The sequence below is a fragment of the Ammospiza nelsoni genome, chromosome 5 (genome assembly GCF_027579445.1).
Source record: "Ammospiza nelsoni isolate bAmmNel1 chromosome 5, bAmmNel1.pri, whole genome shotgun sequence".
NCBI lineage: Eukaryota > Metazoa > Chordata > Aves > Passeriformes > Passerellidae > Ammospiza > Ammospiza nelsoni.
The window spans coordinates 7635629-7649188 of NC_080637.1; the positions used below are offsets into that span (position 1 = coordinate 7635629).

Consider the following 13560-nt stretch of genomic DNA (forward strand, 5'->3'; position numbering starts at 1 on the left):
GAAGAAGGACTCACGTTAACAAAGGATTTACCCTTAAAAGCAATAGCCTGTTGCATATTCATACACCTCATACATGATGCATAAATTCCATTCAAAAACAGGATTCTGTCTGGTCATCATCAACTTCTTCCTCTTAATCCTGACGGCACCGTTCTGCCTGACCGAGGTAGGAAGTTTGTTTCTTCTGATAATGGAGCAATAAATTCTTTTTCTCTGAAAGACTCAGGTGTCCTGTGGCTGCTGTCTCACTGCGAGTCCTTTCTTTAAAAAAAGTATCTTACATAGCATAGTTTCTATTTTAACATTTTTTTTCATCACCTAAACCTATATTTAACACGCTACTTAAGAGAATTAATACAGCATAACTTTCTAACACAACACATATAATTTTCATTTTAATATTTGCGAAAAGCCAATCATAAAATACTCATTTTTCACAACCGCGAGAGGCGCCAGCGACATAAACCACACGCACACCTCCTGCTTTCTCCGCTTTGATCTCGATTGTCTATTTTGGTTTCTCTATTTTCTAGTTCCAACACTTTATCTCCTATTTTATCGCCGCCGCTGTCCCGGGTTCCACAATCCCTCACGGAGCCGCCTCAGCGCCGCTTCCCGCCAAAACCTGCAACAGTCTGCCCCCGTTGCTATGCGCGATGACGCCACTCGCTGTGCTTTTTTCTCATTGGCTGCTCCGCCGGCGACGGCTCAGCGCGGCGCGGGATTGGCTGGGAGCGGGCCCGCGCGCGGCACGTCGGGGCGGGAAGGGGCAATGGCGGCCATCGGAGTGCACCTGGGAGCCACCTGTGCGTGCGCCGCCGTGTACAAGGTAAGGGCTGGGCCAGGGCCGTGGCTGCGGCCGCTCGGGGGGCTTGGGCAGGGGCAGGGCCCTCGGGGAGCTAGGTCAGGGCGGTTCGGGGGCCCCCCTCGGCGGTGCAGCCCCCGCAGGCTCACGGCTCTGCCTCCCTCCATCTCTCTCCCCTCAGGATGGCCGCGCCGATGTGGTCGCCAACGACGCCGGGGACAGGGTCACGCCCGCGGTCGTGGCGTTCTCGGAGAGCGAGGAGGTGAGACTGCCCCTCCGCGGGGTGCTCTGGGGAGGAGGAGTTGGTGGCTCTGCCTGCTACTCAGCTTTTCCATTTTGCTTTCGTTTATTTTCCCCTCAGGTTGTTGGCTTAGCTGCGAAGCAAAGCAGGATAAGAAATATTTCCAACACTGTCGTGAAAGTGAAGCAGATCCTTGGGAGAAGGTAAGAGAATGGGCGTGGAAAGGGCGGTGAGAAATTACAGAATGCACGGAGTGACTGGGTTGGAAGGGACCTTAAAGATCATGGAGTGCAACCATGCCCCAGCATCTTGTGAAAAACGCCAATAACTTGTTTTTAAAATTTTAAAATTTTAATGGTAGTAAAATGGCTATAAAAATAGCAATACAATTAGAGTAATAATAACTTGAACAATTTGGGTTAGGACAATATGAGACAATAGAAACAAAGACTTACAGATGTCTGGGTACCTTTTCTGGGCAAAATAAGCCCCAAAAAAGGACCCACGTTAACAGAGGATTAACCCTTAAAAACAGCATCCTTTTGCATATTCATACATCTCATACATGATGCATAAATTCCATTCAAACACAGGATTCTGTCTGGTCGGTGTCAAGTTCTTCCTCTTAATCCTAACTGGCATCTTTGTGCCTGAGCAAAGTGGGAAGAAGTTCATTTCTCCTGATAAGAAGGCAATAAATTCTTTTTCTCTGAATGATTTAGGTGTCCTGCAAGTCCTTTCTTTAAAAAAAGTACCTTACATAGCATAGTTTCTATTTTGACATTTTGTTATAACCTAAACCTATATTTAACACACTACTTAAGAGATTTAGCACAGCATAATTTTCTAACATAACACATATAATATTCATTTGAATATTTGCTAAATGCCAGTTATAAAGTACACGTTTTTCACAACCTCAACTAAACCATGGCACTGAGTGCCACATCCAGGGTTTTCTTAAACACATCCAGGGGTGGTGACTGCACTCTTTTTTTCCCATTTAAAGCTGGTTTCATGTTTCAGCACTAATCCTGACGGCATGTCATAAAAAATCATTCTGTTATCATAGAGTCACTGATGGGTTTTGTTTGGGAGGGATTTTAATGATCACCTGCCTTCCAAGCCCCTTGCCATGGGGAGGGACACTGTCCCCTAGTCCAGGTTGGTACTGTGAGCTTCTCAGCCTGTATTTTCCTCCAGCAGCAAAGAGATGCTTGTGAAAATAGAAAAGTAGAGAAGAAAAAATGAATTTTAAGTCTCAACTTGTCTGTGAAAATCTCAAGTTGTGAAATATAGTAGCAAGTTGCATATATGCTTTTCATACATAAAGTTTCTTAACTATGATTTTTTGTCAGCTGATTGCTTTTCTGTAAAATCCACTGTGGTTTTGTTTGCATGAAACTTTGTGTTGCTTCTATTGCAATAGTGAAACTGTTGATTAGTGCCTGTTGTGATTCCTGTTAGAGGAGCTGTGATAATTTGCACTGGCAATTACAGTGACAATAGAACTAAACCTCTTGGGTTGGAGTTAACATTGGAGATGTGAAAAAACTTCTTAGTGATGACCCAGCTGTGTGTTACAGTCCTTTTATTGAGAGGAGCTGTCAAGATGTTGCCCATTCTGTATTCCTCAGCACTTCTCAGATGCAGAACTTTGCTGAAATATTTTATAAATGTTCATGGGGGATAGCAGTGTGGGTTTTGCTTCTCCTTTTCTGTAAGTAGTAGGTATTTTTTCAATCATAAGTTTTAGAAAAGGAGAATGAAAAATGCCACCAGTCAGAACTGTTGGGTTTTGTTCTACTCCATAAATGTAACTGCAGAATAAAAACAGGATTTTTTGGTTCAAGTACAGCTTGATGAGTTAGAAATGTTAAAAGGAATATCAGCAAGATGCATTTGTCCAATTAACCTTCAATGCATGATTGATTTTTTTATTTTGCATTTTTATGGACAGCTCTGGTGACCCTCAGGCAAAGAAATACATTGCAGAAAGCAAATGCTCTGTGAGTATGATGATTTATAGAATTTTATTATTGTTTGGGCCATACATATCTGTGTTCTGTAGTGATCAGCTCCCATCATATGATGTCCCTTTGCTGCTGTGTGGAATGTTTCTGCTTTTATCCAGTTGATAACCATGTTCTGGGTTCTGCCAGCATAATATAGTTAGTTCCAACAGAAAATGTTTTATCTCTTGGCCATCCTCCAAACAGGTGAATCCTAATGCATTTCAGTAGTAGCATTGTGGTTTTTGTTAGGGCTGGTGGAAGATACTCAAGTTGCAGCACCTTGTGATTAACATCTTTAACCAGTTGATTTAATCTCAGTATTTAATTTACATAATACTGTCCTTGTTGCTAGAAAATTTTGCAAACCAGGAGAAAAATTATCCTGGAAAATGAATTTGTAACAAATGGGTGATTTTTCTGCTGTTTATATTGGTGTGATTTTATAAATTGTTGGGTTTTTTCTTATGGAATATAACCAGGAGTGTACTTATGTTTTAAACATTGCTTTTGTACTCAGGAAAATTTAATAGAAAGGGAGAATCTTGACTCTTTAAAGTCTTAAATGTCCCTGTTGTGTCTGTCATATGCTGCAGGTCTTTGATAAGCATGTTGGAAGTGTTTATTCCCTTGTAGTAGAATGCTAAGGCAGGGAGTGTTTACACAGTCCAGTGCTTTTTACTTTAAACATTACTTTTTGTTATTCACCAAATTGCTGTCTGACAAAGGTGTGTTGGTTTTGCTTACAGATGATTGAGAAGAATGGAAAACTTCAGTATGAAATAGATAACAAACTTATCAACCCAGAAGATGTGGCAAAACTAATTTTCAGTAAAATGAAAGGTATATAATAATTAAATTCATTGACATGTTTTAGCTTTTTAAGGTGTCCTTTTATTTTTTTAAGATGTCATATATTTTTTTCATTATTTGTTTTTAATCAGCATGCTGTGCCTGTGTTTCCAAACAGAGACTGCCCAGTCTGCACTGGGCTCAGATGTGAATGATGTTGTTGTCACTGTGCCATTTGATTTTGGAGAGAATCAGAAGAATGCCCTTGGGTAAGAGCACTGAGGTTTTTCTTTTATTTTATGTGCCTAAAGCAGATGGGCTGGGAGACCAGCAGTGGGAATTCTGCTGCTGGACTTCAACTTGTGAGCATCAGTCAAGATATTGGGATGTTATTTAAACTGTGAAAATATGAAAGCAAGAGATGTAATCATGAGTGGAGAAACTTTTAATGGAATTTGGTGATGTGACCAAAAGGAAGTTCTGAATCACTGAAATGAGGGGAAATTTCAATTTCATCAAGGATAGAACCTCATTTCAGATTAGGATCTTCAGTGACCCCTTTGAAATGCAAATAGCATCTCAGTCTCCTCCATAATTTCCCCTCCATCCTCCCCAGAGTGGTGCTACATGGTCTCTTGAGCTCTGCTTTGTCAGAGTGCAGATTTGGAATACATACCAGTTTTCTACTTGGAAATTCTGTTTGGAAACACTTTTGCTCCGACAGTTCCTCAGTAGGAAAACATAAGATGCTTAAAGCTGAGCATAAATGGCAACATCTGTTTTTACTTTCTGATATGTAGAAGCCCTTACATTTAGTTGTCATGAAGGAAATAAGTAAAGCACACCTGAAAATTGGTCAGAAAACAGCAAGCTGGGGATTTTAGTGTCTGTAATGAAACATTCTATTGCTCTGGTGTAACTTCAAAGTGGAGAGAATAAGTTGTGGGGTATTCCCAGGGATACTGAAATTTCAAGAAAACATGTAAGTTAAATGTTGCAAGTGAGGCATGGTAAATTAATTTTGTTACCTGTTGAAATAATGTATCAAGGATTTCATTAGCATTCCTGAAGGTAAGTTACCAAGTTTGATTTAGGGTGGGGTGTAATTGTGGGGTATTTTGCAGTTTTTATGGGATATGCAGTCTGATAGATCAGTGTTTTCTTTGCCAGTGAGCACACAGCAAATCCAATTCTTTGGAGAACAGAGTAGCAACTGATCTTATTGGCACTTTTTCAGTTTTGTAATACCATGCTATAAACAAGGTCTGATTAGATGGCACATGTAGTTCAGGTGAAATCTTAATAGTGTGTGACTACAGTGGGATTACTAAAGTACAATGAAATGCTGTTGTGGCTCATTGCAGGGAAGCAGCTGCAGCTGCTGGGTTCAATGTTATGAGATTAATTCATGAACCATCTGCAGCTCTCCTTGCTTATGGAATTGGCCAAGATTCACCCACTGGGAAAAGGTAAAGTCCTAATGTTCTACTTATTTTTAAGCTGCTGTACCTAAATACTGAAAAACCTTAACTGAGGGAATGCCATGTTGCCTTAGCATGAGGCTTGTTTTGCTTTTTTCTCTCAGTCAAGACAATAAGCATTTAGAAGTTGTAATTTTGTAGTGTATTAAATCCCTTTGCTTTGATCTTCATATTTTGAGAATTGCCTTTAAAGATTTGTCCCCAGTTTCCAACTTTCTGTTTAATTAGCTGATTGGCTTAAGAAAAATGCATTCCTTTTTGAACATATTTTGGCATAGCTCATTTTATTTGTGGGAGATGGGATTATTTTACATGGGCTGGAAGAACTAAAGCAGAGCTCCTGGGTTGAGTAAGTGCATCTGGTTGAATATATTCATTTTTATGAATATATAAATAATTCCAATTCAAAATACTAAAGACTGCTGTCAGTTTGAACATTTTTGTTCTTGTGTGGTCTTTCTTTACCATTCTCATATATTTCTTGTCTGATTAAAACCTTCAATACATGGTGGTAATCTTAACAATGTGTCAAAATTAATGCTACTTTCAACATTTTTTAATGTGACAGCAACGTGCTGGTGTATAAACTGGGTGGAACATCACTTTCTATCACAGTCATAGAAGTGAACAGTGGAATATATCGTGTGCTTGCTACAAACACAGATGACAGCATTGGAGGAGTTTGCTTCACAGAAGCTCTAGTACAACACTTAGCTTCTGAATTTCAGAGGTAAATTTGAATTCCAAGCATTTTGCTGTTAGGACAGGATCTTCATTATGTGGTGCTTGCTTTTAAAAAAAAAATTAGCAGAGTCTCTGTTAGTGAAATGGTTCAAGTAAAGATGATGCTGAAGGAGCAGTCAGTTGTTTGGGGCTGAGGAGGAAGGCTGGGAAATGCCTGAGTTTGGGTGGATGTTGCCTTAATTTGGTGTTAAACTGTAAGGGCTCAGCTGTGGACTCTATTGTGTCCAGATGTGTGCAAATTTTCAGTAGTGGCATTGTAGTTAATACAAAAATGTTTACAGAAAAAAAGTGCAAGAGCTCTAACCTTTCCTTTCAGAAAGTTACCAGTCAAAATTCCTGTCTTTTTAAACTGGTATCATCTTTTTTTTTTAAATATAGGTCTTGTAAACATGATATTAGAGGAAATCCCAGAGCCATGATGAAGTTAATGAACAGTGCTGATATTGCAAAACACTCTTTATCAACCCTGGGAAGTGCAAACTGTTTTGTGGATTCATTGTATGATGGATTGGATTTTGATTGCAATGTGTCCAGGTAAGGCAGATCTTGAAGCTACTGAAATTTTTCTAGGTGGTATTGTAGATACTCAATAAGCTTTGATTTCTGAGGGTGTTTATTTTAGAGAAGGAAGTAAGATTGAAGGCAAACCTGCTGTTTCATGTTGATGGTTCTGTTATGCTGCAATCTGTGGTCAGGGCAGTCACAGTAACAGTGTTGCCCTGATGGTTAGAAAAGGAAGTGCAAAAAGGCACAGTGAGACCCCATCTTCAGAGTCTGGTTGTTGATTGGAGGGGAGTCTGTAATGAATCAGGGTGGCTGTTTCCTTCCCCTTATTGTTTTTGTTGTACTTTCCTTAAAGAAAAGATGGCTTGATCAAAATGAGATCCAGAATGGTAGGAGTCCTGGAAGTCCTGATGTTGCTTCTCAGTGAGAGCTGGACTAGAAAGACATTTGCTTTTTGTTCCCACTGCTGTGTCCTCCTCAATCTCTTTTCCCTTGGCATGATCTCTTACTGAGATTTTTAGCTCACTTTGATTGCTCTTCTAGGCAGCAGCAGCTTTAGCAAAATGAAACAGAATTTCCATTCCAGAACTGCAGCAGTTGGAGCTGCTCAATTGAGGCACAGCATGTTTGAAAGTGTGAGAAGCAGTACTGTATAAATGGGGTCAGCTCCATTTGGATCAGGATGCCAGTCCTGTGGATCAGTGTTGCAGACTTTGATTTGTGGTATTCATGCAGAGTAGAACTTCCTTTGCAGGCTTGAAAGACACAAAAGCAAGCACAAGTTTGTTTTTTAATTTGCCTAATCTGTTCCTTGTGTGAAAATCAGGACACAGCTTGATTTGCCTCTAAAAATGGAGTCCTTGTATTCATTTTACAGATCATGAAGCAGTTCCAGAATTTTTCTTTATTTCTTTGGCATGAGTCAAGACAGCAAAACTGGTGTTGTCAAGACAACAATACTGGGATTTTTTTCTCTGGAGTACACTGAAGAATGAATGTGCATTCATGTAGGTGTTGTTGATGGAACTAATAGCACAGATACTTCCACAACAATAAAATAGCTTGGAGATTAATAATGGGAAAATACGATTTTTTTTTTAAAATCCCTTAGTACCAGCTAGAGAACTAAAGTATATTCCAAAAATTATTCTCCTTCCATTTCAGGTACTTGTTGCTAATGGATGACATGATCCTTTTCAAATGTTTTATTTTTCTCTTTTAGGGCCAGATTTGAACTTATCTGTTCTTCACTTTTTAGTAAATGTGTAGAAGCAATTAAAAAACTCTTGCAGCAAGTTGGATTTACAGCAGATGACATTAATAAGGTAATAATAGAAATCATGTGTCTGTAGGACATTTCCACAAGAACAATGCTTATGGGGCCTGTTTTGCTTGCAGACTGAGATTATTTCAGGATATATTTAAACAGTTTTGACTGGGGTCCCACAAAGTCTATAGATTCAGGATCTTTAGAACTGCTGTATTTGCTTTATTTCAGGTGTCTGAAGTTAAGTATAAGGTAGAAGTTAAGTATAAGGTCTGAAGTTAAGTATAAGTTTTTACTGCTGCATATTGAGTGGTGGGGAGGATTTGTCTCCATTTGGTGTGTTTGTGTAACTCTGCCCAAATTCAAGCTGAGGAGTTCCTTCCTTAAGTTCAGTCTCTGGGCTTTGTTCTGCCTTCATTGAGCTTTGGACAGGGTTTGCTGGCACTTCTGAAGAAAGGCAAAGTTTTGACTTAAAGTTGAACAGATCACTAAGTGTCCACTTGGTGCTTGTGCTTCTCCTTGCTGGCTTAAGAACTACAGGAGGTGCCAAACCAGAGAGTGCTTTAATCCCAAGGATGTGAGCAAGGCAGCAGACATCAGTAGTTTAATCTGTGTCTCTCTTGCCTTGGTGTAAGAGAGGAAATCCATCTCACCCCTTTTTACCTGTGCTTGGCAAGTGGTGCTGCATTCATTGCTGCCAGAACTGGCTCCTCAGGTCTGCAGCTGGAGCTGCCTGGTGCTCTCAGTGACACTTGATGCTGTTTCAGACTTTTAATTAGTGTTTGTTGTGTCATGTCACATCTCACTTTCTCTGATTGATAATGAAGTATCCCAGGCCACTGTTCAAAGAATGGCTTTTGTTTTCTGAGGCAGTGGCTTTTAGGTGGCCTTTCAGGCTTTAATTCTTTGGATGGAGGGCAGTAGAACCTCTTAAATGTAAAAATAAACAACTTCAGAGTTGTAAATTAGGTTTATGTTTTACATGAGGAAAAGTGGGAGTTAACTTTGTTTCCAGATCTGGATGATTTCAACAAAGTCTCTGTAATAAGACTTGGATTTATGGATAAAACCTGACTTGCTCCTTCCTAAAGGTGCATGATGGAAGGGTGAGTGGCAAGCAGCACAAGTTCAGCATGGGGAAGTGTTAGATTCCAGGAAAGGAATGTGTAGTATGAGGGAAATCAGATGCTGAATTAAGGCCCTGTGGAATACAGTATCTGTGCAGCAAAGCTCCTGAGCAGCCTTTTGTAACTGTGCCTGGTCTGGCCAGGAGGTTGGACTAGATCACCTTTGGAAGTCCTTTTGAGCCCTATGTTCTTTTTATGTCAAATTTTTCAATTTTCAAGGTGTTACTTTATTTAGGTGATTCTTGCTGTAAGAGAAACTTTTCAAAGACATAGTATTTCCTTTAATTTCAGAGGCATAAGTATCAAGTCAACCAAAGATTACATCAATTTTTATTTCAACAACTGTAGATGATAAAATATCCCAGAGCAGTTTTTATTTTTGCACAGCAGGGTGTGACCTGTCAGTTTTATTTCACAGACTAAAGATTTGAAATTATTATGATGTGTTTTCCAGGTAGTTCTTTGTGGTGGGTCTGCTCGAATCCCAAAGCTACAGCAGCTGATCAAAGACATTTTCCCAACTGTGGAATTACTGAATTCAATTCCTCCAGATGAAGTTATTCCCATTGGTGCAGCCATAGAGGCAGGAATTCTGCTGGGGAAAGAGAATACCTTGTTAGAAGAAGATGCACTCATTGAGTGTTCTGCCAAAGATATTCTTCTTAAGGTAAGGCTAAAATTAGAATATTAGGAAATTTTACTGCTGCAGTGAATATATAGCACTGATTATGTGTGATTGATGTTAGAGAAACAACACTGGTTTGTTCTTACTTCCACAGATTTGCTATAGATTAGCAGTGGTAACTTAGGTTACCACTAGTAAGTTATCATGGTAACTTAGGTTTGTTGATAAAAAATTGACAGGAAAAACTGATTTTAAGGGGAGATAGATTGTATCTTTCCTATGTTGCAATAGCTGGACTTCTCATTTGTAGGAATGTCAGGGTTTTACTTGCTTGGATGGTAAATGTGAGAGGGAATGAAGCTTGCACTTATTTTCTTGTGGAGCATTGTTGTAACACTTCCAGCTCAATGAAGCACTTAAAGAAAAACATGAACTATAATATTTTTTTTCTTTTTTAAGGGAGTAGACGAGTCAGGGGCTGACAAATTCACAGTGCTGTTTCCATCAGGGACACCACTGCCAGCTCGAAGGCAGCACACCCTGCATGCTCCTGGGAACATTTCCTCTGTGTGCCTTGAGCTCTACGAGTCATTGGGCAAGAGTCCCACGAATGAAGAAGAGAAATTTGCACAGGTGAGTGTGTGCACACTCCTGTGCACTTTTAACAGCAGCCTCCTGGGGAAAAAAAAATGGAAATCAGTTCCACCAATACCAAAATGTATTGTTAGGAAATTACAGTGACACGCATCCCTTTGGTATTGGTCTTTTAATTATTCTTCTGGACATGCAAAATATTGAAGTACTTTGTAAAGTACTGAAGTTTCCCTTTTGAATTCCTAAATGGTTGTCAAGGTTTGACATGTGGCACTACTGTAATAAGATCACCTGGGATGAGAGATCTTTACCAGTTATTCCAGTCATACACAGATCCTTGAACATTTTAAAAATAAAACTGATGAAGGAAATGGTATAGCTAATGTGTTGATTACTTTTTGATCTCCCTAGATTGGACATTGTTATTAAATATTGAATTTGGTTTATCATAGTGGTAAGATGAAATGTTTTTATCAAGTGAAGGTTTAAAGTTGTTGTTTAGGAATCAGCCTACAGAGCGAACACAGCTTTTTTGTAAACAGTTATGATGTGCTTTCCTTGAAAAGCACCAGGGAAGGGGTAGATGTGTCTGAAATTGGTGGAATATTTAAGAAGATTGTTATTCCACCTTAATTCTGCCCGAATATCTTTAAAGGGGGTAGGGAAGAGATGTTACCTAATAATTACAGTACTGATTCTAAAGGATGCTGTGGGAGTGGTACTTCACTATCTCAGGGATACATCTTGAACCAAAACACAAAAACAATAGTGCAAATAGCTAAACTGCATGAATTTTCACATCTTAGCTGTTGTGTCACTTCCTTTGAAGTGCTGAACAAGAACATAAGAACCTACTATAATCAAACTTTCTTTTTTTTTTAATAGATTGTACTCCAGGATTTAGATAAAAAGGAGGATGGCCTACATGATATACTAACAGTTCTCACAATGAAAAGGTACCCAAAACCCTTGTTCTACTGTTTACCCTTCTATGTCACTTCTGACAGTCTTTGCTCCTGTTACAGGGTATTTAATTTTTTTTCTTTGAGAAATTTCAGCATTTTTTGGTTACAGGGCTGTACAGTCCTAGCAGGAGTAATTTCTGTAGAAATGTGGGTTTTCTGCAGTACCTTTGGTGCTGTCATTGTTTGATTCTTAAAGAAGCAAAGCTTAATGCAATTGTGTAGATCATTTTTAGCAACTTCTGAACCGTTGATCAGTTTGACCATGCATGAGAGCAGTCAGCATCTGAGACTTGCTCTGGAAGTGGGTTGGGGAGCTTTGCTGAATGCCCACACTCTTGGGAAAAACTGAAGGGGGTTTTGTCTTTTTTAGTTATGAAGGATTGTAGAATTTGCAGTGGCTCTGTCCTTTCAGAAGCAGGGTTGTTAAACAGAAACAGGGCCTTCTACTTGCTGTTTAAGTTTCAAAATACTTCATTTTCTTACGTGAGCTATCAGGTGTATTAATGCCTGTTAATAGACCTCACCCAAAATGCCTGGTTTGTCATACAGAGATTTATACTGAACACTGATAAGGAAAACATTTTGGGTATTATAGATGCAACTCTGTCATGCAGAAAATCATCATATTTTGGAAGGAGGTTTAAGGAATATTTGAGTGTAAAAGAGAGAGGAAGTTCAGTAGGGAACATCTATTTGTACCTAAATTTATTTTGTGTGACTGTATGCCTAGCTGAAGTAAGGCATACAGTCACACAAAATAAATTTAGGTACAAATATTGTTTCTAAAGTCTTTGGTTTTGACAATTAAGCTTTTCCTTGTTGAAGGAGATCCTTTGAGTTTAAAGACTATTTACACTTCAAAAGTCAAGTTCTTGTGCTATGACGAGCCATGTTTATCAATCCACTGCTCTTAGTCAGCTCTCACAAGGAATATTTTGAATAATATTACCACATATTTTATTTAGAAACCTGTACAAAATAAATTAAATTGCAATATTTAAATGTGTTCTTTGATTAATTTCAACATATGTAGAGAAGATGGATGCTTTAAGGGCAAGAAGTGAATATAAAAACAATGACTAAATTAAACTTAATTTCATAAACCCATTTAATCTGTGTTGAAGCATGTTTGTCCTTGGATATTTTGATGCTGATCTATCATCCTTCCCTCTGTGTGAAGACTGTTGCTTATCCTCTCTGGCACATGCAGTAAGTGTGGTGTTGAGATAATCCTAAACATAACTCTCTTTTATCTAGGGATGGGTCCTTGCACGTCACCTGCACAGATCAAGATACTGGAAAGTGTGAAATCATCACTGTTGAAGTGGCATCATAGGCCACTTTGGAAGGCAGCATTTTTCTAACTTGATTTTTGTCTCTTACTGCCTTTTCTACCAAAGCAGTGACTCTCTGTGATGTTTCTCATGATTCTTAGAGGACTGTAATAAACTAAAATGCCACCAAGTTATTTTGCTACCAAGTCTGTTTAGAGTGTGGTATAAAACGTTAGTCAAGACATGTGAACGGCAGATCGTTGAATTATCAGCACTTGGTTTACAAAATGCAAAACACAAATTGTGGTTCAGGAACAAGCATATTACATAGTTTGAAGATTTTTCTTGACTAATCAGGTCTTGTATCCATTCAGCCAGTGCATCTGTGGCTTCAGTAGTATAGCTTTGAACCTGAGAAGGAGACTGGTGAAAATCCACTCATTTTATACCAGAATCCTGTGTGGTCATGATATTGCCCAAAACCATGAAGGTGAAGCTCATTTGTGCTGGCCTCTTGAGCAGATGAATTTTTTTTTTCAAAATATATTTTCTGTAAAATGGTTTTGTCGTATTACCTGAGAAATGTAATAGTTTAGTGTGCTTATTTATATGTTATTAAAAAATACATTTTTTTATGCAGATCCTGACAATCTCCATAATGCGTGGTTTTAAATCTGTATTGTCATACATTTGTGTGGGTGTAAGCTGGCAAGTTTTTTCAATGACGAGATGGAGCAGGCAAGTGTGGTTGTGGAATTTGAGGGTCTCAGCCTAAAGTGCAGCTAAGGGACAAAAATTCAGTGCTTACAACAGTGTGTTACCTTGTAAAACACTGAAAGTGTCACAGAGGAGCCTCAAGAATTAGAGAACACAGCAAGGGATCCCAGTCTGGGTTTGCAGAGGGTTGTATTCCATAACCTGCCTGCTAGGAACCTTCCTGTAGTGGTTCCCTAGGAAAAAGAGCCTCAGGAAAACAGGTTACTAACTCAGCTGTGGCAGGGGAGGTTTGGGTGGGACAATGGGAGGAATTTCTTCCCATTAAAGGTGATTAGACATTGGAATGGGCTGCCCGAGGGAGGTAGTGAGTGTTTAATTAACACCCTGAGGCGTTTAAGGAAGGCCTGGACGT

General features: G+C 39.2%; 1 protein-coding gene across 1 annotated transcript; it reads left to right on the forward strand.

Moving 5' to 3' along the window:
* Positions 1–759: 759 nt before the first annotated feature.
* Positions 760–13081, forward strand: HSPA14 (heat shock protein family A (Hsp70) member 14). Its single transcript, XM_059472251.1, has 14 exons — positions 760–829; positions 987–1067; positions 1167–1249; positions 3007–3055; positions 3808–3901; positions 4029–4119; positions 5215–5319; positions 5900–6061; positions 6454–6609; positions 7802–7904; positions 9428–9640; positions 10058–10231; positions 11078–11148; positions 12415–13081. Exons 1-14 carry the CDS (start codon positions 773–775, stop codon positions 12491–12493), a joined length of 1518 nt encoding a protein of 505 aa, XP_059328234.1. The 5' UTR covers positions 760–772; the 3' UTR covers positions 12494–13081.
* Positions 13082–13560: the final 479 nt, after the last annotated feature.